This window comes from Tetrao urogallus, assembly GCF_951394365.1.
Source record: "Tetrao urogallus genome assembly, chromosome: 4".
In the NCBI taxonomy this organism is placed as follows: Eukaryota; Metazoa; Chordata; class Aves; order Galliformes; family Phasianidae; genus Tetrao; species Tetrao urogallus.
The window spans coordinates 18,493,622-18,520,758 of NC_136817.1; the positions used below are offsets into that span (position 1 = coordinate 18,493,622).

The following is a 27,137-nucleotide window of genomic DNA, read 5'->3' on the forward strand; positions in this document are numbered from 1 at the left end:
GCCATCAGTGTCCTGGAAAAATGAGGAAGCTGCTTCTGTACTATAAGAGGTTAAGTAGGTGCTGTGCCATTCCGGTCCTCCTGCTGTGTGCGAGTTCCAACTTGTTTATGTAACAGAGTAATGGGTAAATCACATTCTTCCAGCTTCTGTGAGGAAAAGTTGAAATCAAATATTATCAAGAAAAAAGTGAAATGAATCCTTTCTAGGTGGAAGCAACTAAGTTTATTCTAAAGTTACACGACATCATTTAGTTTGTCTGAAGCAGAATTGTGATGGATTTGCTCAAAGCAGGGAGATTGTGCTAAAAAAACTTAATTAACATTAGCTGTTTGCTGAGTTCATTGAATGTCAGTGAGGGCCAAAAGATACGTGGCAAGCAGAGGAAGTCTTCCGTCTCTTCCTTTTTCTTCAGAAGGCCTCAGCTGAAGTGCTCTCTTAAATCCAATATGATTTGCTGGAAAAAAAATATCCTGATTCATGCACTCTGCAAATATTCAAATGCCCTGGCACTTCTGGCTGTGTCTGTTCCTTGGAGAATGAGGTCATAGCAGCTTCTGATGTCCCATTGGGACCGGCAGCCCTTAGGAGAGCAAGCAGAGCTGTGCCGTCCTGACTTTGTCTGGGCATCTGGTGCTCTTCAGAATGCCCCTCCATCTGGGTAAACCCCTGCGTGTGTTCGTGGACTTGCCAGACCTACCTCTGAGCACAGTGTGCTCAGAGTTACAGAGCAGCACACAACACAGTACAATGCCAGTATTTGTGGCTCGCTCGGCTGGAAAACTTGTGTAACGCTTTCCTTAGTACAGCTTTGAGTCCTGCAGTGTTAGGAATTACCTGCAAAATGAGGCAGTGATAATTTTCTCCAGTATTTATTTTTGGCTGAGGCATTTCTGCAGTTAGTACTTCATTTCTATTAGTTCCTTCTGCCAGCTAATGACTGGATTCAACACTGGTGAATGAGCTGCTGATGGTGGTCACAGCAGCTGACGGGTAAAGATAAACCCGTTTGTTATCTGGTTGTCGCAGAGTCACTTATATCCACAGTGCTTCAAAATGTTCTGCTTGCTTTCTGTCACCGTGATTTTTGAAACCACCGCAGCATTCAGACTCCTGACAAAGGCAGCCTTGTGTGAGTCTAGTCTGTGTAGGTGGTAGGGGTGCGTGTGTTCAGCTAATTGGGTGGCGATGTACGAAGGTACATACGTAGGTACGTAGTGTATGAGCATCACTGTAGTGAAACATGTTCCAGCGAGCAGATATCAGGATGAAAGTAAGATTTTTTTGCTGTAAATCTTGGTGGGAGAAAATGTAATGCTGTAGGCTGTGGCAGAATATGGATTGGTGCTTTGTAAGTTTCTTAACAATAGTAAAAATCTTTTAGCATTTGGCTGTCAATTCTAGACTCGCCCTTCATTCCAAAGCACAAATTTTCAAACCTGAATTTGAAAAGGTAGTTTTGGGAGGCGTTCTTGGCAGATCTTTTAGCCATCAGCTCTTCATACCTCGTCTGAAGAGTTGAGCGGACAGACTGTGGGCTGTAGTGCATTTGTTGTAGCACATGTGGCATTACAATTTTGCTAAGTTGTTTGTGTGCAGACAGAGAAGATGGGAAATGTTCTGTGTGTTTAAGTTGCTGTTTGGCTATTGAAGAGAACAGGTTGGAAGGAAAAAGAAACATACAATTTGAGTATAAATGTCATACAAATATATTGTTATCAGGATATCCCTGTCTTACAAGGGATGGGTGGTGAACAAGTAAGCAAATGGCCTAGAAAATGTCTGGAGTGGTTGGGAAGTGGGGAAGGCATTGAAGATAAGACTACTCTAGGGAGAAGGTGGTGGATGTGTTTAATGTTAGCTTGTGGAAATTTTTAGCAGTATTAGGAGTATTCACACTGTGTTCTTAATGGAATTAGTCCAAGCTTCTTGAATATAAATGATTTGTTTAGAAACTTCACCTGTTGTGTACACGGTGCTTTCCTGATGCTTTCAGCCTCAAAGCTGACTGTCTGGAGTTAGTGCTGTAGCTTGGGAAATCTCTACGTGACATTGGAAGCTTTGCTTCTTAACCCAGAGGTCTTGCTTTTGTGAAAAGTGAAGATTTGCTGACAGGTGACTGTTGAAGCATGATGGAACGTTTTATTTTAATTCTTTTTTTTTTTTTTTTCCCCATCTTTTATGCGAATAAAAATATGAGCTTATGATGGCACTTCAGATTTCATATGAGAAACAAATCGGCGTAGTGAGGGGAGGGAAGAAAGGGAAAAGATGTCACGCTTCTTGTCTGACATTACAGTTTCAGTGTAACAGGGGACTGAAGCATTATTGTTATTTAACATGGGGAACAGGGAGTGTTTTTAAAAGCAGTGCGGAAGCACTTGAACTGTAACATGGGGAGAAAGAATTTTGTGGGCAAATCAAGTGATGAAATTACCAATGGTTGTGGGGAAAAAAAGAGATAAGTAGGCCTTTGAGATTGATGCCATTTTTCCTTACAAAAAAAAAAACAACAACCAAAGCAAAACCCAAACTGTCTAGTGTATCCTTTCAGTAGAGATTATTATAAGGACTGTAATTAGGCTAGAAAATTTAAATTAGCTTTTTTAAAAAAAAAAAAAAAGAAAAAAGTTCTTTCTCATAACATTGATATTACATTAATATTTTTTCTGTTACTCATTTTAATATGCCTCACTTCCTTTAACATCCATTATAGTGTTCTCTAAGGTAAGCAGTGCTTTGCTAGAGAATAAAATGAAATGATCTTTTTTTCTGCTGTTGTTTTGGATGACCATTAAATTTCACTAATCAATACTCATCAAATTTTAAGTACAGGAATTTGAAGACTGGCAAAGTAACTTACAAGCACAACCAATCTCTGCTCCTAAGTACTCTTCTGTGCCACAACAGTGTTTGTAGTAAGTGTGTGTGCCAGTAATTAATTGTCAGTGATTGATTGCTCAGCTTTTGTTGTTCATTGTTGGTAGTGGACGACTTAGTAGGAAGGTAGACGAGATTAGAAAACATTGCTATTTTTGTCAGAAACGAGAATAACTTGCTAGATTTTAACACTCCAATGTGCTTCTGTAAGAACCTCTTTTCTGTTGGAAGTTAAGGAGGATTTTGCCACTGAGCTGCATAGTTGGTGTACATGTGTGTGCACCCATCCTGCTGGGCATGGGTGGGTCTCTGAATGTGTGCAAACTATTTGGGCATTTTAGTTTTCAGATGCCTGCTTCAGAGGTATTAATGCAGGTGTATTTTTGTCCCACCACTGAGCTTGCTGACTGTTCTACTGCACTTGTGTGCCTTTTTGTTTTAGCAATCTTTTGGCCTTTTGATTTGTCTTATTTGCTAATTCCTTACTTGATGCCTTTTTTTTTGTATTTTCTTTTTAAATTTATGTCCTTCTTATCATTTTAAAAATTACCTCTGCCTGCTTCTTCAGGGTTTTATGTGTTTTCTAGGTGTAGGGCTAGTACAATATCTGGATCAGTTTTGCTGCTGCTTTACTAGTTCTGGAAAACAAAACGAATCAAAACCCTCATGTAATTCACTGAATACAGACTGGAAGAAGTCCTGTTGTGTGGCACACTTAACCTCCAAAGTATTTATGCTGATAACTGAGCCCATGCTATGAGTTGAATGCAAAGCATGGGTGTGTTTTTTTTTTAAATATAATTTTGTTTTGAAGGGTGGGAGATTTTAATGGAAATTCTTTATTTTTGGAAATTATTTAAGTACATATAACAAAGCAGTTGTGTTAGGCAAACCAAGATACCTCATGTTTGAAACTGGAGGAAAAGTTACTTGTTATGAATATCTACTGCAGCTCTATTGAGACAGTGGCAGGGGAGCTGTGTTGTGGGACTATACAATATGGTAAAGCTTGACTAAATGAGAGAGAATGTTCCTAGTAACCTATTAGTTTGGACTGATGTGTGCATTCATTGCCCACGGTGTATCTTTCCTTTTAACTAAAGACAGAGTTCTTAAACAGTTTTCATTTTTTTTTTTTGTGACAGTTTGTGTCTACTCAGAGCTTTCTGATTTTAGGTAGTGCATTGTTGTTTCTATTACAAGAAGAAAGACTTGTTGACTTTTGCTTTTTTGGACTTTTCTTTGACTTAGTTTTAGTTAGCTTTATTGCACAGACTTTATCTGCAAAACAGCTTTGCAAGTAGAAGATAATTTGTTTGAGGATAATGCAATTGGTGAATGGAATGTTGTTCTACGTGGCTATACCCTGTGCAGGTGGTGGTTTCTTATGGATTGCTACTCAGTCTTCCTCTAATTTTAGATGCTGACTGTCACTGCTGAGTTACAGAGTTGATTTATTTAAAAATCTGAACATCTGTTCCTACCTTGAGTTTCTTTAATAGCCATGAGCCCAGCTGTGCAGGGACAGACACAACCACTCAAATAAATACAATCCTGTTACGTTCTAATAATAAGCTGAACTTTGAAAAACTGTTCTAAAGAATGATGCAACAGTATTTCTTGAAGTCATAAGTAGATAATGTATTTCTGTTAACCCTATTTTGTGATGGCTCTAAAACTCTGAGCAGCTCTCTGCTAGTACTCCATTGATTGATATCCAACTTTGTTTTTTTTTTCATTGTCATCTTTTCCAGCTAGCATTGATATAGTGATGGAAGAGAAGATAATACAAATATTTTGCAATCTGTAAGCAAGAGAAGTCAAAGCAAAACATTACATAAGCAAACAGTCCCACCCTCAGCATGTTCTTGAAGCTTTCATTTCTGTTTATTAGATTGTTTGTACTGTGTCTGGTTATCTAAGATCTTGATCTTGAACGAACAAAGTTCTTGTAACCGGGTACCAGCAAAGCTCAAGGGGATGCTGAAGCTGATTTTCCTGTTCCTTTGGCTTACACTAAGAAAGGTGCTTGACAACACTGTCATCTTGTGTAAGATGATGCAGCAGCTTATTGTGATAACTTGATAGTTTTAAGAAAGTCTTTAACCAGATTTGTTATGAGAGAATTTTGTCAGAAAATCTACTTTGTAAGTAAGTTCTTTAAAAAATCGTTTAGAAACATTATTTGATATAGACTCAAAATATACATTAACTGTCTCAGATAGGTCACTCTGGAAGTAAGGTCCTGCATTTGTTTCCATGGAAACTACAACAGACAGAACTCAATAACGCCACTTAAAGCACGTATGCTCGGCTACAAAAGCACTATTTTCAACATGGTCACCACCATTAGCTATGCATTTTCACTAGCAATGAACAAGAGTGTGCATGCCGTGCTTGTAAAAATTTGCATGTCTAACTGGAGCATGGCTTGTCTGTCACATCACTGTTGCCACTGCTGAAATGCCTCTCTGTGCTCACATCCAGTGTTTGGTCTCCATAAACATTCAACAAGTGTACAGGAATGTCAATGGATGCCATTTTTTCCCCATGGAAGGATTCAGCTCCACACCTTTGCTTCACACACACTTCCATGTCAGACGCCATTTTGTCAGACCGCTGCTGCCATCTGTCACACAGCAATAGCGTGCAAGGGAATATTGGTGGCAGGGTTCAACCTTTGCTGCCATACCACCAACATCCATCTCTGATATCCTGGGGCAATATAGTAAAATAGGAGGCATTACCTTCAGAGCAGCCCTCATAATTTTGGAGACTTAAGATCTGGGTAAAGGCAATGTGGTTCACATCAGGCAGATGTGACTGCTGAACTGAAAGGTGAATCGCATGCATAGTTTGCAGTGAAAATGTGTCTTTTTGTGAGTTGAAAGTGGACTAATGTTTGTCTGTTTATGGCAGGAACCTTAATTTCTGTGAGATAAGAGGAATCTGCTTGACCTTCTTAGATTTAAGTGACTCGAGTAGGATTCAAATATAGCAGTTCATCTCTCTTTGGTTAATTTTTTTAAGCCAGCTGCATTTGAAAACAGTAGTTGACTAGCCTGTAAACCCAGGTGTCAGAGAAGGAGCGCAAAGTACGTGGTTTTCTGTGGGTGACTTTTGTAACTTCCTTTCATCCTTTGAATTGCTGCAGCAGATGGATTGGGTATTGTTTTTACTTCCACTGGCAGGTCTCTCAGTCTTTGTGCCTGTGAATAAGAGTTTATGTGTGCCAGCTTACCTTTTTAGAAGTTAAAGATCGAATCAACTACTATTTCTACAGGGAATGCAGAGGGCAACCAATGTTACCTACCAAGCTCATCATGTCAGCCGAAATAAGAGAGGCCAAGTGGTAGGAACAAGAAGTGGTTTCCGTGGATGCACAGTCTGGTTAACAGGTACATTTATGGAATTCTGAGGCTCCTTATGTTTTGTTTTAGTTTTTCTACTGGAAAGCTGTTCAGCTGTAGCTCCTCTCTTCATCCAAAGTGTAATGTGGCACCTGAGCACTTGATGCTATTTTATTATTATTTTTAGGCCAACTGTCAAGAAATTGCTTTGGGACAGTAACTTGAGAATCCGCCTTGTTTGGTATTAGGCATTTAGCTTTTATTGCATGTAAATACCTTCAAAGGCCAGAAGCGTGCATTGTTGCTGTCACTTTATTGGGCTTTTCAAACCAGCAGTGTACATGCACTGCAGTTTTCCCTAATTTGTTTCTGTGCTTATGATACATAATGATATTTAATATTTTAGGTCTCTCTGGTGCTGGGAAGACCACAGTTAGCATGGCCCTGGAAGAATATTTAGTATGCCATGGCATTCCGTGCTACACATTGGATGGTGACAATATTCGTCAAGGCCTTAATAAGAATCTGGGTTTCACACCAGAAGATAGAGAAGAAAATGTCCGTCGGATTGCTGAGGTTGCTAAACTGTTTGCAGATGCTGGTTTGGTGTGCATCACTAGTTTCATCTCTCCTTATGCTCAGGTAAATGCGAAAACCTTCCAGATATTGTGAAGGAAGCAAAATGCAAAGCATCATTCTGAATTTGAGTTTTTAGGAGTTTCTCACTGAACTTAGCCAGGATGAAATGCTTCCTTTTTTTTCTTCTAAAATGACTCAAAAGTCATAAGCACTAAACTAAATACTCTTAAAACTGGAACAGTTCTTCAGTTTACTAGGTAGAATTATTAATTTAGCATTAGGAATAAAAGCAAAAGATACTATAAATAATTGTCCAAAGTTACAATATCTTGTTTGCTCCACTTAAATGCCAGTACTTTATAAATGTGAAAACTTGGTATACATTTCACCTAAATCCTCAGTTTAACTGTTTTTTAAAAGCAGCTCTTCCTTCAGTGAATTGATGGTGGGAACTCTATTTTACCAAGTCAAGTAACAAGCATGTGGTTTCTCTTAGTTCTTTAGTTCAACAAGACATTAGCTAATCTGCAGATTAGCTTAAGTCCTTGTTCATTTTGTTTTTGAAGACTTTTTTTATATATGAGAACAGGATGGCTGAGACAAGTAGAATGCATGAATGCAAACTATCTTGAAGAACAGCCCGATGACTGTAGCTCAGCTACATAGCATGAGAAGATGTCATTTCTTTGGTCATAGTGAAGAACAAACAATTCTTTTGATAATGACTTGTGGAACTTGAGATCCTGCAGTAAGACTTAACATGGCTATTTTTTTTTCTCATTTCTCTTTTATGAAAGTTTTTTTTTTGTTATTTTATTGAATTCACGTATGGCATTCACTAATTGTTTCAACGATCAGTAAGCCATGCAGATAAAGTATTTGGAGTGTACAAGTCTGTCTGATAAGTGAATGTGCAGAAATCTGGTGATCTGGAGAGAAAGTTGATCATAACAGGAGCTGCAGGTAGTATTTGCTCTACATGCTTTACTACATGAGGTAGATGAACTCTGAGGATTGGCACTCTTAGTACAGGAGCAGGTATAGATAATTATGTAGTCTGTGGCTGTCAATAAAAACCAAAACTGGTTAATGTAAAACCTCTTTTATCTTCATGTCAACTGTTAACGTGTGAAGAACTGTAGAAAAGCTAGTCTAGCTGGCAGAGCTACATTTTTGTTCTTTTTCTTCAAACTTGCTTACATTTTACTATCAGTGTCTTTAAAATGAAGCTCAAAAGCAGAAAAGCAATACAGATAATATATCGGTGCAGTCTTTCATATTTCTTTTCCCATTTTCTTTCAGGATCGTAATAATGCTAGACGAATTCATGAAGGGGCCAGCCTGCCTTTTTTTGAAGTATTTGTGGATGCTCCCTTGCATGTCTGTGAACAAAGAGATGTTAAGGGACTGTATAAGAAAGCCAGAGCTGGAGAAATTAAAGGTAAACCTGGATATAGTTTCATCCTTCCTGTATAAGTGACATGTTGTGATTGGACTACACATAAGTGACTGTGCTGAAGTGTGTGAATGTGAAGCAGAAACTGGTGAACTGGGGATAGGATTGAGCAGAATATTGGGATTAACTTCCAGCTGGGAGAGCTGACTGCTTTAAAAGCAAAATACAGTAACAGAGCAAAAACGTATGTCCTCACATAGAAAATATAATTTGCTCCAGGTTTTTATTTGCAGACTCTCAGAATTAAAGATTAGTCTATCTTTCTGTGTCCATTGACTAGTTAAAAAAGAGCCTGATTCTCTCTTTGAGTCCATAAAAAATGGTATTAGTAAGAATTACTGTCTTTTCCTCCCGAAAAGTAGAGTGTAGTCACCATCGCTCTGTAAAGACTCTTCACTGAAAATGCATCTGAAGAGAATAACTTCTATTTTGAAGTTAGGATATTGCACTAGTGCCCATGAATGTGATTTAAAGTCCCTCACACTTGAGTGAAGATTGCTTAGCCACTGGGCTTAATTTTTTTTTTTTTTTTTTTTTTTTTTTTTTTTTTTTTGGTGCTGCTTGTGCATACATGCAGCAGGTTTGTTAGAATCTCCTGTTTCAAAGCAGACTTCTAAGAGGTGTTGTGAATTGCTTACGTGATCTGTGAAAACAGTCCTTACAACCACAAGAGTCAGATGTCTACCTTATTCTATCTAGCTATCTTAGAATTGGTATGTTAACTGCAAACTAATTCAATAGAAGATTGAATTCCCTACTCTGCAAGGTATTGCTTGTGTGAATTTAAATATATACTTGTTGAAAATCAGACCTTTTTTTTTTAAAAAAAAAAAATAATAATAATCTAAAACTTACTTAAAAAAAAAAAAGTAAAAAGAAATCACTGGTAGTGACAGACAGTTGATGAATGTGTTGAAGTGCACAGTTCTTTCGTAAGTGCTACTATTTTATTCACAATGTAAATCGAATATCACAGAATCGCAGAATGGCCAGGGTTGGAATGGACCTCAAGGATCATGAATTTCCAACCCCCTGCCACAGGCAGGGCCACCAACCTCCCCATTTAATACTAGACCAGGCTGCCCAGGGCCCCATCCAATCTGGTCTTGAACACCTGCAGGGATGGGGCATCCACAACCTCTCTGGGCAGCCTGTTCCAGCACCTCACCACTCTCTCTGCAAAGAACTTCCTCCTGACATCCAACCTAAATCTTCCCTCCCTCAATTTACAATCATTTCCCCTTGTCCTGCAGTTATCAACCCTTTCAAAGAGTTGATCCCCTTCCTGTTTGTAGGCTCCCTTTAGTTACTGAAAGGCTGCAGTGAGGTCACCCCGCAGTTTTCTTTTCTTCAGGCTGAACAAGACCAGTTCCCTCAGCCTGTCTTCGTAGGGGAGGTGCTCCAGTCCCTTGATCATCTCTGTGGCTCTTCTCTGGACCTGTCCAACAGCTCTCTGTCTTTCTTGCACTTTTCTTGATTCCTTGAATATCAGCAAACATACTCTGCTGCAGAATGCTAAATTTAGATGCACTCATGTGGTAGGGATTGGCAAATGGCTCAATAAAGAAAAAAGCAGTTGGTTTCCCTATGAAATCATTTCTTAATAAAGTTAAAACTTTGTACTCTTGCCTGGCTTATGTCAAGGAAACTGCTACGTGAACACTGTTAAAGTACAGTCATCTTTCTGAAGAAATCATTTTAGATCTTTGTCTTCTGTTTTGTAGGCTTTACTGGGATTGACTCTGAGTATGAAAAACCAGAAGCCCCAGAGCTTGTGCTCAAAACTGATTCCTGTGATGTGAATGATTGTGTACAACAAGTTGTGGAACTTCTTCAAGAGAGGGTGAGCAGCAATGCAGGTGTATCTTAGTGACTTTTTCAAAGCATGAGGTCTGAATGCGCACACTGAAAAATGCAGATGGAATTTTTGAGTTAGACTTCCACATTTTTAAGTTTCAACTTTTAAAACTGTCCTCTTCTGACCTAAGCCTTGCAACAACAGTGATCACCAAATGAAATAAGCTCTGTAGAAGTAGAGAATTATAGTCACTGCCATAAATGCAATGTAAGGGATGAATAATAAATAACAAATGTAAGGGAGAACGTGGAAATGGTGAATGCTAACTTTTAAATTGTTTGCTAGCATAGGAGAATTATAGAAGATTATTATTAGATTCTGCAACAGACTGTTCCTCATGTTTTTTTGTGAGGTGGATGTCTGGGACATTTAAGGTGTAGGCAATGGCTTGAGTAATGCTCCACCAAGAAAAAAAGACCTCATTATATAAACAGCATTGAGTTCATTTTACTCTACTGTTGCCAGTACAGCTTTGGAGACATTTAGTTCCTGTTTCCAAATTTTCAAGAAAATGGTTTTAACAGTTCACTGTTTGATCAGTATTGCTCGGAGCTCTGGCAGGACAACAAGCCACAACAGAGTGCTAGACGTGTATCCTAGTGCTCATCTGAATACTTTCTGGAGGGAATAAGGAAAGAGCTGCCTGAGTCCTACTGTAGGAGGGGGCACTTCCTGACTGTGAGAGGCCCTGAGCCTCCTGTTCAGAAGACCAATTCAGCACATTTCATAATTCTATAAACCAGTGTGCTAACATAGTGATCCCCAGTCTCTTGCGTTGGTACATTTGGTACACAATAGTGAATGGTGGCTTCTGGCCCAGTCAGCTTGGCTCTATCCCTTGCTTAAAGCACATTTTAGTATTTTATTTTCTTTCAGGAGAATGGTGCCATGAATAGAAACATGTCTTGGTGGTTGCTTACTTCAATAAGACATTGAAACCAAGGCATGGCTGAACAGGCACATCTTGTTCTCAGACCATATATAACCCAATGATACCCTCACGATATAATTTCTATAGGATTTTTTGAAGTGACAGACCAGTGGTCATGGTTTTAAACAATTCACCGTGATTAGTTAGGAAAAGGGTTGTAAACCAGCAGCATTAAAAATCATCTCAGAAAAACATGGTTCAGAAGTCCACTCAGTATTGGTGATACTGGAATTTCAAGAACTGAAACACAGCTGAACTGTATGTGTGTGTTGAGCTAAACAGATGGATGTACACAGATATATATTGAGAATTTGGAATATTTTTATTTCGTTGGAAATGGAATGACCTAGTTCTTAAAACTTTCTCATAATACTTGCGAAGAACTCTAACAAATGTATCCAGTATTCACCAGAAATGTGTTTCTTCCTTTATGGACGAAAAGGGAAGTAACCCCATAGAGGACTAATAAGCAGCTGTTGAATCTGGAAAGTTATTGTGTGGTGTAAATCAGTTTTGAGGAGCATTTGGATAGGTTTCTTTACATGTAAATGCAATGAGTGAAACACTTCAAAGTTCTTTTCAGGGAGTTAGAATGCAAGCTACTGATGAGTATCTCTTAAAGCTACTGAGTCGGAGTCATGAAAATTTCCTTTTATTCCTAACTGCTTTCAATACAATACAAAGATGTTCTTGCTCAATTTTTTTTATTTTTTTTTCCCCAGTCAGAAAGGCATGAGTGGCTTTGGGCTTGATAAATTTGGCTCTTAGTGTGCTGATACCTTCCAATGGAGTCAAACAAGCCTAGTGCAGATATTTGGCTGTAGAGATTTCATTGTTTCCATTTGTTTTTTCCTGTCAACAATTGTAGCTGATCTACCTCGTTAAACAAGGCCGGGATTTTGCAGTAATTATATCAGCTCAATATTTAACCAGGGAGATATTTTCTCAAGAAGTCACCTCTCAGGAATGCCACCTTTATTATTATTAAGGAAGTGCAAAAATGTATAAAGAAAATATTGCATTTCTAGTATGTAACTTTCAACATACTGAGAAAAAGTGTCTTTTAACAGCTTTTGTACAAAAGTCCCATTCTTGGGGACAAAACGCAGCTCTCCAAATACCACAAAAGCAAACCACAAATTTTGGGAATCTGATTTTATACTTCTACTATTTAGATCAATCTACTGTGAGTATAAACCTTCACTCTTCCTTTTACCACCCAACCCCTGAATTATAGCTAAGAACTGAATTCTTATCTAAGTTCAGGGACTTTCTGTTCTGAGACTCGGCGCTGCGCTTGTTGGAGGGAGGCTCTCCATATGGTCTTTTAAAGCTTTGATTTCCTGACTGTATTCATACAGTTCTTTACAAGTGTATTCAGAACAAAGTAGAAATGGAGAGTAACAATTCCAGGAAAATACACAGAAATCAATTCTTCTGTTCTGTATAATCTCTTTCTGTATATTTTCCTCTGTTTATATTACAGCTATCACTGTCACGTAATTATTCTTTTTGGATCAAAGTTCTCTGTCTTATCTAAGTTCCTCATTTATTCATTGGTCAAAAATGTAACAACGAATACTCTGTGTGATCATCTTGGTTATGAAATTGGGTTGCAACAGGCCAGAAACCATCTTTCAGTGTTTTTTGAGAAACCTACAAACATGGCAGATCAGTATTTTTAGTATCTTAACCTTTATGTAGGGCAGATGTTTCACATCTTCAGCCCAATTCACAATTAATTGACTACAAAGTATACAGTCAGTAGAGTGTATTTGACACAGCTGGTTGTACTCACCTCCTGGCTGGGTATGGAATAATTGTTTTACATGCAGCCTTGTTTTCCATCTCCTTTCAAAACTACTTCAGTGGAAAATTTGTATGAATACGACTTCTTACTTTTTTGCCCATGATGATAATACCAAATACCTACAGCAGTAGGTGACTGAGTGGGACTTTCTGGGTTTTGTAAGATAAATCATGAGGATTTAAAATGATTTATAATTGTGTAAGTAAGTTTTTTTCCAGTTGCCTTTGCAACAAAGAGGGCAATAGCAAATTTGGCTGTACTCTTGCTAATACAACAACGGATTAAGGGAAGTGATTAGAAGAAGTGACCCTGAGAGTTTGTGGACACTTCATCCTTGCAGATATTTGAAATGTGGTTGAGCAAGTTTCTGAGCAGCCTCTTGTAATTGTTTTAGTTTTGAGCAGGAAACTGAACTAGGTGACCTGCAGAGGTCCCTGTGTGATTCTCTGCTAAGGCCAGTAGTTATTTTGTGTGAGAAGCAATGAAAAATAAAAAAACCACACCCAGTGTAAACAATTTACAAGGCTGTACTGGTAGTTTTGTATTGCTGCAGTAAAGATTTGCACAGAACAATAAATACGTATTTATTGTTATATCCACAGTGAGCAGAAAATGACTTAAGCTTTCAAGTATAATTAAAAAAAAACCCACCCACCTCAGTATTCAACTTCAGTAATTCCTGCATCAATAAAACATTGATTTCTTCTCTTGCTTAGGGAAGTAAGCACAGCCTTCTGTATTTTAAGTTATGGATTTCTTACTATGGGGGTAGGTGTACTTTGGTTATTACTATTTTCCATTGGAAGTATAGCACAGAGTGATTTTATTGAAATGGATTTCAGCAGCTCCAAGTGTGTTTTCTTTCTTTTGAAAAAGCACGTATAATTTTGTGGTTATTATTAAAAAACAAAACTTCAGTTATGGTGAATTGTGTAATTAGAGACAGTGCTGGTGTCATTTTTATTGCTGCTAAATTACTTTTGCTTTCTTTGTTTTTTAACTTCTGTATTCTGGGAAAAAGGAGTGGCAATTTTTTAGTTCACAATCTTGGTAGGCTTCAGAGAGTCCATTTGGAAGGTAATCTTCTAGTTGGATTTCCTGACTAATTGGCTTATATGAGTATTTCCTCAATGTGTTGAGGTCTAAAAGTTTTGTCTTAGTTAAGGTGTTCTATTTAAGCTAAACATGGCTTATTTTGACCAAAACAAATGTGTGAAAAGCATAGTCAGGACAGAAATAGCAGTGAATGACTGGGGTCAGAAATTTCTCTTTTTGACACAAGGAGGGGTGCTTTTGTGGCTCGAGTGAACTGAAAATGTAACAGAGATGGGAACAAAGCAGGTGTTAGTACAGGAAAATCTTAGTTCTCTTTAGTAAGATTGCAACTGTCACTGCACTTTTTATTCTTTCCCGTATTTAATATTCTGATAAACCTCCCTGCAAGTTCTAGATAGCAGTAATTGTGTGAAACAGTGATTACACTTAAGCAAATAGTTCTGTCTCTTTCTTTATGTAAACTGTTTAGTGGCCTCACCCATCAGTTAATACAAACTTACATTACTGAATGGCTGGTCTTATAAATCAGCTGACATTTGTGAATGCTTGTCTACTGGAAACTTGCCTGAAGGCTTTTTTTTTTTTTTTTTTTTTTTTTTTTTTTTTTTTTTTTAACAGACTGAGAAGGACGTTACTATTGGCAAGGAACTGTCACCTCAGTCTAAGATGTCAGTGACCACGTTAAAGTGGTCACTAGGTGGCCTACTAGCCTAATATTTATCTAAAATTCATTCAGTTCAACGACCTATGAGCTTCTCTTGCTGATGTTTTAAGTCAAAAATACTGCTTTAAATCCCATTTTTATGTCTGCTGATGAGTCTAGGTTTACTCATCCTGCAAATCCTCTAGATATTTAGCTTCTATTTAACGTCTTAGCGTGCCATAATGTTTGTGTCATTCACAAACAAAAAAAACCAAAAAACACCTAAATTAAAACAACAACAACAACAACAACCAAATACCACAACCATCAACAAACCATCAAAATCCCACATCTAACCATATAGCCTCCTTGGTTTCAGTTGAAACATAAGTAACCCTAGATTAAAAATACCATGAAAATGTCTTCGGCTGTTTTATCTACTTGGATAGAAATACAAATGCATGTGTGGCCATGGCTGTAGTTGTAGTTTTCTACGTAGTGCTTTAGATAATGGTGGTGGGGCTTGAGCTGTTCTACAAGCAGGGTTGAATTGCCTACTCTGGATTTATTGCCTTTCACTGTGTGTAGAGCTGCCTTCATGCTGCCTACGCCCTCAGTATGAGGCAGAGAGATTGTTCAGAGAAAATACATTCTGTAACGTTTGTTACTTCTGTTGTTTGGCCCACTAGAGGGACACTAAAAGTAGGATAATATTGGAGAAAACTTTTCAATAGACACATTTATTTAAAGCTTTTGGTGGTTTGTAAAATAAGAACATTATACTGTGGTAAGAAACTAGGGTCCAGAGCAGAATATTCTCTGAAGCTATCTAATGTGTACCCAGGCATTACTCTTTGCTTATAAAATCTGCTGCTCTTACCAGCAGGCAGCACTTTCATTTGATTCCAGGCTTACTGCTGTGGAGAGTCTGCTATGGCTGTCTTGGGCTGTAAATCTTCTGCTCAAACAGAGAGAAGACAAGACAGGTTTTACCTCATTTACCTTCTAGTAAAATCACTTCTCAAACAAAATCTGATTGTAATGGATTCAGCTTTTCCTAATATAACACAGTGTCTAAGTGCTAGTTTATTTTTCTTTTATTTGTCTTTGGAGACACAAATAGTGTAACAGTTTGCTGGTCACACTGGCTCTTTTCACTCATGACTGCATTCATTTTATCTCTCTTTCTTCATGCCATTTCCTTTGAGTTTCCATGGAGTTGGTGCCTGACATCAGATAAATGCTTGACTAACTGCTTTAACATTCTTGGGCAAACTTTGTGTTTCTACAGACACACCTATTTACTGTGGACTGCAAATACAGGAGTCGTTTTTAGTTTTCTGGTGTATTGTTGTAGGTGTGTGTATACCTTGCTGTATGGGTGAGCCCCTCCCTCCACCCCAGAAAGAGTTACTTCACAGAAGATTTCAAAAATCTTAAAAACCTGCTTTGAAAAGAACATTTTCTTACTGTTCTCAAAAGAATATTTTCCTACTAAACACCACTGGAGCAATTTGACTGGGTTTTGACAGTGGGCATCACCCTGTGTCAGGAGGCTCTTGGAAATTTTGTCATGATGACCTTCCTTTCTCTTCCCCTTTTCCCCTTGGAATTGTGTCCTTATCCTTATGAGGGATTTAAAATTTAGATTATATGAAGTGAGAATGTTTGGCTTAAAAAACCATAGAGGAAAAATGCTTTTTTTTATTAGTGATATTTTGTGGTATTTGAGTTATAATTAGAACACTGCTTTTATTTCCCTATCTGTCAGAACATTCACTTTATACTTGTGTATTAATCAATTTCAGTTTTATTTTCATATTAGCACTGTTATATACTTGATTACTTAAGATTTCAGAGACTGAGCATTTATGTATATGTTTTACTTCTTTAGCATGTATAAAAATGTAAGCTCTTTCTGCTATGGCTAATGTAAACATTAATAAGTCATGAAAACTGCACTTAATTCAGTACTTAAATACTTAATAGGTAAATGTTTTATAGTGATATGGGTTTTAGTAATACTTTTTGGCAGACACTGTTGCTAGTCAAGCCAGCAGCTCTGCTGGTAATATATACAAATCTTGAACCAGTGCTCTTAAAAAGTTAATAAAAATTCCTTACTGCACCTATTCTTGCTAGCGAGCAGCTCAACATAGAATTTTACTTCTTGACTGTATATTTGGTGTCCAAGAGGCATTCTTTGCAAATGTAAAATTGTGATTATTCCTTTTGTACAGGACATTGTACCAGTAGATGCCTCGTATGAGGTGAAAGAGCTTTACGTACCAGAAAACAAACTGAAGTTGGCTAAAACTGATGCTGAGTCTCTGTTAACCTTGGAAATAAACAAGGTACTGTGTGTTCATTTATCTCCTTACTGAAGCTGACAAAACAGTCTGTGGTTAGGCAGAACAGTGTACAGTCAAAACACCTGTACTCGTTACAGACTGTAACTTGACACACATTGTCCTTCTTTTCTTGAGGAACATAATAGCATGTTTTCTTTTGTCGTTTTTTAGAGGTAGCAGTTGACTAATAACTTCATAAGTATTGGCTGAAATTTCGGATAACGCTACTTAGTTTGTCCTAAGTCTGGAGATTAAAATTTCGTCATTTTTTTCCCCTTTGAGCATTGACCAAACCATTCTTTGCATGCATCCTGTGCATAGTTGTTTCTAGATGAATTATTAATATATACATTTTTAGATTGCTTACGCAATTTTATTTTCAATTGTAGTGACCAAGGAGTATTATCCTTGTTAGTAACCTTCAGGTTAAAGTAGTAACCTTGTATATCAGGCTTCTACAGTTGCAAACTTTCATCTGTAGGTGATCAGACCTACTTCATTAGTTTTTGCTTGAATTTTTTTACTAATTGGAATGAATTCATGCTACATGTTCTGGCTTCCAGAACAAAATTAACTTGGAAAAGCGTGGATCAGTGTAATGCTTTTACTTCAGTTAAATGTGTGATTTTCCAGTGTGGTATTTAATTTGACAAAGCTGCTTCTGACTGTGTTTCTGTTCTTCCTGGTCATCTTTTTATGAAGAACTAGGCCTAAACACAGATACAGATGCTTTTTTTTTACTGACTTCTGACTTTTTAATGGTTCTATTTTAAAAGTGTACCCTGGCAGCCAAAAAAGCAAGCTGCGCTTTGGGCTGAGTTGAACACAGCATAGTCAGCTGGTCAAAAGAGATGATTCTCCTGCTCTATTTAGTGTTGGTGCAGCCTCAACTTGAATTTCATGTGCAATTCTAGTCTCCGCAATACAAAACAATGTTGAGGTTCTTGAAAGCATCCAGAGAAGGGCAACAAAGCTAGTAACAGAGCTGGAAGGCTGGAAGGCATGTCCTGTGAGGAGAGGCTGAGGACGCGTGGATGCTCCAGAGAAGAGGAGGCTGAGGTGTGACCTCATTTCTCTCTGTACCTTCTTGAGGAAGGGAGACTCTGGGCTCCTCTGCCTGGTAGCTGAGGTCAGGACCTGTAGGAACGACACAAAGCTGTGCTGGTAAGGTTCAGACTGTACATTACATTGCTTAAACGTGAGGGTGATCAAGCACTGTAACAGGCTTCCTAGAGAGGTGGTTGATAGCCTATGCCTGTTAGTGTTCAGGAGGCATTTGGATAATGCCCTTGATGATATGCTTTAACTTTTTTTTGTCTCTGATCTGGCCGGTTAGTTGCGCTCGATGATGTTCATATGGTCCTTCCAACTAAACTTCTCTGTTCTATTAAAACTTTTAAGTATTGTATCTGGGACCTGAGTAAGCATGTACAGTGAATGACTTTGAAGTTCTGAGACATCACACCAAGCACTAAACTAAATAGTTTTAAAACTGCTTAGATTTCTAATATATTTTAATGGTTCCTCTCACTGCATCTTACGAAATTGCCTTTCGCGTGCATCAGTAAAACTGTATGTTGCTTTGCAGAGGAGTAAGTATTTAGGGTCATCGTTACTGAGTTTCTGTAGGGTCCCATTCTGAAATGCTTCTCATCTAGCAAAACCTGCCTTCTCCCTGTCCATTCCTAACTGGTGTTTTTTTCAGATACCAGCAAGTATATAACATCAACTAGGGAAGAAAATGTGTTTTATTTGTCTGAACATAAACTAAATGATGCAATAAAACTAGTCATGCTTTTTGCAAGAGAGACTTACACAAATGGAGTCAGTGGACTTTGTCCTTTGTCAAAAACTCTTACAAAGTCTTAGTAATGCACATGCAAAAATAATAAAGGCTGCACACTAAGTCGCAGTGTGACAGTTTTGATGTTAAGGAAGGAAATTCCCTGTAAAATATTGCATCTTACTCTAAAATAAATACTTTCCTGAAAGAATTTTAGTTCTGGATTTTCTCACTACTTTCTGCAATAAAAATCTCCTTACTAATCCATACTAAGATCAGAAGCGCTAGTCTTCTCTCTCCTTAATTCTGTTTTGTAGTTATTGTATGTGTTATTGTTTTTGTTTTTTTTTTTTAAGCTCTTCTTTATCTTGCTTTATTGAAAAATAAATACAAATGAAACTAGTTCTGGTAAGATAAACTTTATCAAATGTTTATGAGTAAAGCTTATTTGTTTTTAACGCTATCAAGTTTGATCTAGTGTAAGAATTGGAAAGTAGTTATAAACACTAAGGAGCAAGTTGTTATTTTTCTTACTTGCAGAGATTTGAAATTCTTTGATTAAGACCATCAACTGAGAGATCTTCCGTTCACGTTGTGTTTTATGCATAAATCATCGTCTGTTATGATTAACACCTAACGTCAGTCATTGAGCAATGCCTTTTATTTGCTCAATTTCTCTGTTTCTTTACAAGGTGGATATGCAGTGGGTGCAAGTGTTGGCAGAAGGTTGGGCAACACCCCTGAGTGGCTTTATGAGAGAGAGAGAGTACCTGCAGTGCCTTCACTTTGACTGTCTGCTTGATGGTAAAGTACTTCCACTAGTAAATCTGAGCAAATGCTACTTGTAAAATATTATTGATGCTTTGCTTCTTAGTAATGGTGTGGTGAAAATTTCTCAGGTTTGTGCACAATCTGAGATAAGAAGATAGAGTTGTAAAATCATTACTTTTAAAACTTTTTATTTGTATCATTGTGTTTGAAAAATCAACACCTTATCTTTTTGCCTGTACAAATTAGAATTTACATTTTTTAAATGCTTACATTTTGGAGAAGATTTTAAACCTGAAATCAACATTTCTAATTTGTGTTGAAGAAATCTGTTTTAGAACTCAGAATTGAAATTTAGTTGCTGTTTAGCTTTGTGCAAAGAATGCAAAAAGGTTTCTTCCCTGTCGGTGATGAAGGAAGAGACAATGAAGTGACTTGAGTACTGTAGCTCTGTTGGGTATAAAGCCAGAATTGGGAAGAAGGCCTGATGATTGTTGCATGACACTGAATGACTGTGCCTTAATAACTACCCAGTTTTAACAAATACATTTTATTTTGCATTACCAATAGGCTAAGAGCAAACATCAGTTAAAGCAGTTAAGTGATAACATCATCAAGTTTAAAATTCGATAGTGATTCTCTGTTATTTCATTTGTTCTTCTTTGAAGATTGTTTTACATCAACTTTTTGTGTTTTTGCATAGTTTATATGATAAAAGGGATAGCAAAGAGTCCTGCTTCCTTCTGTGTCACTATTTGCTTTCTGGAAACCAAATGGCAGAAAAAGGTTGCCATTTGTCTTGGACTCTTGTTGTTTTTTTTTTTTTTGTTTTTTTTTTTTTTTTTTTTTTTCTTTTCTTTTTTTTTTCCTATTATCCTTTTCACCCAGCCTTGTCATTTTTAACTGCCTATCTTGCTTAAGATATGATTAAAAGAAGGTTTAAAAAAAATGCACTGCTCAAATAATAAGGAAACCAGCTGTATTTAATTTTACCTCAATTACAACCAATAGCAAAACTCCTATTAATTTCAAGGGGGCCATGGCTTTTCTCTTGGAGAACACCTAAGAGTTTTGCACTCTTTTTTTTTATGCCTGCACTTATTAGACTTTTGCCACTGTTTGATATTTAGAGTATTTACTCTACTGGTTTCTCAGATCTTATTCATGTAGTCAAGAAAAACAACGCTTCTGGGATTTAGCAGTGAAGTAAATGTCTAAAAATGAAGGACATGTAACATTTGAGTTCAGATATATTGGGTTATTTTTGGAAGTTAGTAGTTGGTAAACTTTCAGCTGAATGAACTGTGCAAAATATCTGACTCTGCAGTTTCTTTTGAGGCAGATACATCTGAGACTGAACTTAATTTAGTGTAAACAGCAAAAGTCACCTTTTGAAATATTTGATTTACGTATGCTAACTACAAAGATGTATTTTGCTGCTTCCATCACAGTGAGCTTTTCTTACAGACTGAAATTAGGGTTACTGAGGGTGATATTTTTATTTGTAGTAGTCATAGTAGTAGCAGTCTTGAGTAATATTTGAAGTTACCTGGTTCAGTTTACTGTATTGCTGCCTGAACAAGGTATTCATTGTTTTGAGATCCCCCAAACATAGTTTCTTCACAGTATGAATACTTAAGAGCAGCTATAAGTACTTGCCATTTTCAATAGTGTCTTTCCTCGTTCCCAAACCTCAGTGTTTGCACATCCTTACAGCACATGAATCCAATGCAAAAGTGTGTTATAAAGTCGTCCTTATTGTGAAAGCTAGAACTACCTGTTGTATTATCGTACAACAGCTAGACTGTAACTTATTAGGAAATTTGATGTCTGGACTATAGCTGATAATATGGGTAATGGCTTTTCTCACTCTGTAGGGGGAGTCATTAATCTCTCAGTGCCTATAGTGCTGACAGCGACGCAGGAAGACAAAGACAGACTGGATGGCTGCACAGCAATTGCATTAGTGTATGAGGGTCGCCGCGTGGCCATTCTCCGTAATCCAGAATTCTATGAGCATAGGAAAGAGGAACGCTGTGCGAGGCAGTGGGGAACGACATGCAAGGATCATCCTTACATAAAGGTATGCGTGTGAAGTTGAAAAGCTAGTCTGATAAATTGTCCTGTCTATGGAGATGCAAATTAGTTAAAGTTGGTGTCTGTGACTTGTGTATTTTGAGAACAAAACTTTTTTGAGAAATAATTAAAACTTTTGAATGGGAACAACGGTGCTCTTCTGTTCAATGTAGCTCTTGAGTAGTCTGTGCTTAGTGTGAAAACCTGATAAAAATATGAACATGTGAAATGAATTTGGGATATAGAATCTGTGCTGCAGAGGGGGGGACTTTGCCCTACTGTGTGCCTAGGAAATCCGTTCCCCTGTAGACCCAGGTGAATCATCAAAGCTCCTTAATATGCAGTGTGAAGTCAAGAAAAGTTCTTTTCTGGCTGCGTGTGGAGCACATGAGAATTGCCTTGTTTAAATTCTTTTGAAACAGACACCCTTCCTGAAGAGTTCATGATTTAACTCTCTGAGGAGTTATTTCCCATCTGTTGTGTTAAATATATTTTACTATTTTGACCTTATGTGCACGCCATACTGAAATATTTTAATCATAACATACTCAAAACAATACTGCATTTGGTTTTGAAAGCTGATGTAAATGTTACATTATAGCTCTGAAGAGCCATCAATGTATTACTCTTCCTATTTCTCTTTATAGTATCTTTTTGTTTACTATATGATTTAAAATCAGATGGAAAGAAATCAAACAAAACTCCAATTATTATTTCCCTATGGAAAGATAAAGCCTTCTGTGTGTTCTAAAAGCATCTGTATGACCAATAGTTATACGTATGTGAAAAATGGTTTGTTTGGGTTTTTTTTGACATCTTAGTCTTTTTTCTTATTAACGTGTAATCACATCATTTTACTGAATGAAGTTACACAACACCAACTATGCAGTTAGGAATGTATCTGGAAAGGACATCTGCTAGATACAATTAAGAGTGTTGAGAAAGGTGTGTCCTCGGTGTGTTCTGTGCTGATGAATGTAAGATTTTTGTTTTACTGAAAAAGTAACACAAATATAAGAAATGCTGAGAAAATCTCGGGCAGAAAAGATTTGGGTAACTTGTTACAATATATTAACAGTTGCAGAATGTCACTACTGAAATTCACGTAGAAGATGAGAAACCATGTTCTGGTGTCTATATTGGCATGTATAGTAGTAGCACAACAGCATATGAACGTGTGTGTTGTAGTTTCATGACACTGCATCCATCTGGTGGCCCTTCTGAAATTGTCAGAAATCTTTGGGTGCCTCAGAGCTTACATAGTGGTGAGTTTTCTCAGTTTCATTATCTGTCTCATGCCTTCCCCTTCCTCCTAGTTGAGATGTGAAATCTGACATTTACTTGGGGAAAGGTGTAATGAATGCAGTACCACTGAACCCCAGCAGCTCGTAATTTTTTTCTTATTTTTTTTAACATTGGTGCTTGGCTTCAGAATATCAAATGCAATTAACCTGGAACTCTCTCTTTTGTGAAGATCGTATCCTTTGCAGTGGTCTAAATGCTCAAAACAAGCTGTTTTTCCTTACTTCTCCTAGATGGTTATGGAGCAAGGGAACTGGCTTGTAGGTGGAGATCTACAGGTCCTTGATCGTATTTATTGGAATGATGGACTTGATCAGTACCGTCTCACTCCAGCTGAACTAAGACAGAAGTTCAAAGAAATGAATGCTGGTGAGTAACTTTTTATTGTTTTATTTCTTCATACAAAGGTTTATCCAAATACCTACTGCCTTGATACTGCAAGGACAAGCCTTGTTTCAGGGATATTAATTTTGAACCCTCTTTTAAGTGGTGTTCTTTGCCTTTTACTGGTATTTATTTTTATAAGTTCAGGCTTTGCCTTGCCTGAATGAGAAGAGAAGCTGGTAACCTTTAGGTTTCTGAATTTGTTTTTTCCATGCACGCTCAACATATTATTAATGCAAGAAAAGATAATGTTAAAATGTGGTATAGAGCATAATTTAAAAATCATCAGATTTGACTAGAAGTGTAGAGGTATGCTGAATGCTGGGCTTTTATGCTCTTCTGTTTTTAAGTCTGCTACATGCTGCTTTTGGGGAGTAAAGCTTATGATGGCTATGTAAATAAATGGATATTAAGTATCACAAACAGCCGGCTAAATCCAGCAACTAGCAGACAGCTACAAAGTGCTTGAAGTGTGAAAGAAGAGAACACAGACTGCAAAAGTGTATGAAGAATGCAAAGAGATTGGTCTTGAGATCCTGTCTTTTTTCAGTATTGTCAGTATTACTGTGATCTTCAGGTTTGAGATATACCAGTCTTGGTCTTAACTGTTCCCCAAATAAATACGTTTGATAGCTGTAAAAAAGCTTACTATTTATATTTCACTGAATGGTTGAGGTTGTAAGTAACTTGTGGAGGTCACCTTATCTACTCCTCCCCACTGAAGCAGGGCCACCTAGAACTGGTTGCCTAGGACCACATCCAGATGGCTGTTGTTATCTGGAGAGATAATCGACAATCTCCCCGTGAACCTATGTCAGTGTTTGCTCACTCACAATAAAAATCTTTTCTGCTGTTCAAGTGGATTCACCTTTGTTTCAGTTTGTGACCACTGCTTTTTGTTGTGTCACTGTGTGCCTCTGAAAGGAGTCTTTCTCCATCCTCTTTGTACCCTCCTTCAGATATTTATACATATTGATAAGATTCCCCTCTGAGCCTTGTCTAAGTTGATGAGCCCCAGCTCTCTCAGCCTGTCCTCCCTGGAGAGTTTCTCCAGTCTTTTGTGCCAAGGAACCCAGCTCTCTGTAGCCTCATCACTGCTGAGCAATGAGAGGGAAAGGATCACCTCCCTCATGCTGCTACTTTGCCTAGTGTAGCTGTAGCCTAGGGTACGGTTAGGTGCCTCTACTATAAGAGCACACTGTTGTCTTGCATTCAACTTGGTGTCCAGTTGGACACCCAGATCCTGTTTTGCAGAGTGGCTTTCCAGCTCGGTACAAGCTGTTGCTCGGATGCAGGACTTTGTGTATCCTGTTGTTTAACTTCACGAGGTTCCTCTAAGCCCGTTTTTCCAGCCTTTTGAGTTCCCTCTGAATGACAGCACAGCTCTCCTGTGATACTACTCACTCTTCCCAGTTTTGTGTTATCTGCAAGCTTACTGAGTGTATTCTGCCTTATTATCCATCTCATTAGTGCAGGATATTAAACAGGATTGGACTGAGTTTTGACCTCTAGTTACTGGATAGGTAGCATAGTTTGTTTTCCGCTTACAATTTAATTTATGTCTGTGTTAGTGATGCAGTTAGAAAAAGAGGTTATTGCTGTTGGAGAAACTAAAGTAATTGTACTGAAATCTCAGAAATGAAGGAAGCTGGTAAATGAAGTTTGTTTTTTATTAGATTTGCTTATTGAGAATAATGACCTGTGACTGCTACTGTTACACTTGTTTAATGAAGTTCAGAGGAAATATTGTACCATTTGAAGATTTTTCTTTGGTTGTACAACTTCTGATGAAATAAGTTGCCTTCCTTATTGTTTGTCTTCTATTGTGTTTTTTTTTTTTTCTCTCCTCTCCATAGATGCTGTCTTTGCATTCCAGTTACGCAACCCAGTGCACAATGGCCATGCACTTTTAATGCAGGACACTCATAAGCAGCTTTTGGAACGTGGCTACAGGCGTCCAGTTTTGCTGTTGCACCCACTTGGAGGCTGGACAAAGGAGGATGACGTCCCTCTCATGTGGCGCATGAAACAGCATGCTGCAGTACTGGAGGAGGGAGTCTTGAATCCAGAAACAACGGTAGTGGCCATATTCCCTTCCCCCATGATGTATGCTGGACCAACAGAGGTAAGCATGTCAAGAGTTCAAATCAACGGTAATGGCAACAACAAAACCAGAACATACTTACATTAGTAGTGCACTGAAATATTTCATGTTATTCCTGTGGGTTGTGGTTTTTTTAGGGGGCAGAGAAAGCTAATTTCCTGTGATCAAACAGGTTGTAAAGGATCTCTCCATCATCAGTGAAAATGATATCCATTGAAGAGACCTCTACAGTGCAGAATTTTTATGGAAAGGAGGCAATATGGTTTTTGTGTGCTTGTTTTTCTTAACAGTTTTAAGGGTGTAATAGTGAATTCATCTTTCCTCCTTTTTTATAACCTTTTTCAAAAGATCAATTAGCACGTGAAATAGATATCCTGAATGTTAAGTATCTTAAGCTTTGTAACTATTAATCAAAAAATGTGTGTATTGGAGAGTTAGACAAATTCAGAAGAAAAGGCTTTGTTATTTTTACTTTTGCAAGCTTAATTTAGAATTGTTTTGAGGCTTCTATGTGAAATAATTATTTGGGAATGCTTTATTTAGAAACCAAGATTTGGGTTAAAACTCGCATAGGTTGTGGGAAGCAATGGGAAAAACAAATGCTATTGCTTGAGGGCAATTCATTTAGGTAGCGTTGTTTTTCCACCTCATAAATTTTTTTTTCTTTTGTGAGTCACAGGATTCTGACCAGGTTCAAGTGGTTAACTCTGTGGTAGCTTTTTGATAGAAAGGGAGATACCTTTGGTGAGAAGAAAGTAGATAGTTGGCACTTTTTTCTAGTGATTGTTTGACTGGTCAAACAGTGCTTGCATTACTTTTCAATCCAGAAGAACTGTAGTCCAGATCCAGATGAGGTATGTAACTGAGTTACTGTAAGGAATCTTCAGTGTTCCCTGTAGACCTCTTGTGGGAATTAATAGAAACATTATACTTCAATTTCATACTCACAAGCATACAAGAAGAAATGAAATCCCCAAACTTTGTTCTGAATAGAGAAAGAATTTTTCTTAATAGGTTGCCAATAATTTCAGAATACAAACTGACAATAACATCTGTAGCCAGGAAATAAGAGATTCTTCCTCTAATGGTTTTCTGTAGGTCATTTAAAAGGCATACATACAGATTTATTTCAGTAGCATGCATTATTTACAGGAATACAAGCTGCTGTTGAGTCAGCATGGTTATCAATAGGGTGGATATCACCTTTCAATTTGTAGGATTTTGATGCATATGTTTCATGAGTGTGAATTCAGTGTTTTTCTGCTTTTTTTTTTTTTTCTCCTGTTTTTAACTTTCTTAATAACTACTTTGAAAGAAAGCAGAAAGAAAAAATCCTGTATCAGACTGCAGTGAGCTCACCTGTGTAAGAAAGTAAATGTGTTCTGAAGTAGCACAGAGAAATGGACAAGCTGTTTGTATCTCAAAAACGTGATTTGCATTGCTCTAAATTTTCTTCAAGTTAGTCAAACAGCATCATTTAAGAACTCCATTCTGTTACCCAAATGACAACATGAAGTTGAAATTCTGAAACTGTAGTAGGATAGTTTTGGAAAACCTACTGTTGTGGTTTGTCGGCATTTGGTGAGATTGGCCCGTTCTGTGCTTGTGACATAAATACTGAAGTAGTTAATGCATCTATCGGCATCTATAAAACTCAGATGTTTGAATAGCAGTTGAGTCCATCAGGTGTAGCATCTGGATGTGGTCCAAGCAAAAACTGATACCTGTAGCTTCATTACTCATGGCTGTTTCCTAATTCCATTATTTGTGTACTGGTTTAAAGGAATCTTCAAACTGATTGTAAACCAT

General features: G+C 37.6%; 1 protein-coding gene across 1 annotated transcript in view; it reads left to right on the forward strand.

Annotated features, from left to right (window-relative positions):
- Nucleotides 1-6,163: 6,163 nt before the first annotated feature.
- PAPSS1 (3'-phosphoadenosine 5'-phosphosulfate synthase 1) overlaps nucleotides 6,164-27,137 on the forward strand; it is a gene marked incomplete at both ends in the record, with an annotated part of 29,314 nt that continues 8,340 nt past the window's right edge. The window contains 9 exons of the mRNA XM_079535008.1: nucleotides 6,164-6,275; nucleotides 6,634-6,869; nucleotides 8,109-8,247; nucleotides 9,987-10,105; nucleotides 16,801-16,914; nucleotides 19,387-19,498; nucleotides 21,340-21,545; nucleotides 23,074-23,209; nucleotides 25,081-25,349. Of these exons, the coding sequence (XP_079391134.1) occupies nucleotides 6,164-6,275; nucleotides 6,634-6,869; nucleotides 8,109-8,247; nucleotides 9,987-10,105; nucleotides 16,801-16,914; nucleotides 19,387-19,498; nucleotides 21,340-21,545; nucleotides 23,074-23,209; nucleotides 25,081-25,349 (1,443 nt within the window). The remainder of the gene's footprint in view (nucleotides 6,276-6,633; nucleotides 6,870-8,108; nucleotides 8,248-9,986; nucleotides 10,106-16,800; nucleotides 16,915-19,386; nucleotides 19,499-21,339; nucleotides 21,546-23,073; nucleotides 23,210-25,080; nucleotides 25,350-27,137) is intronic.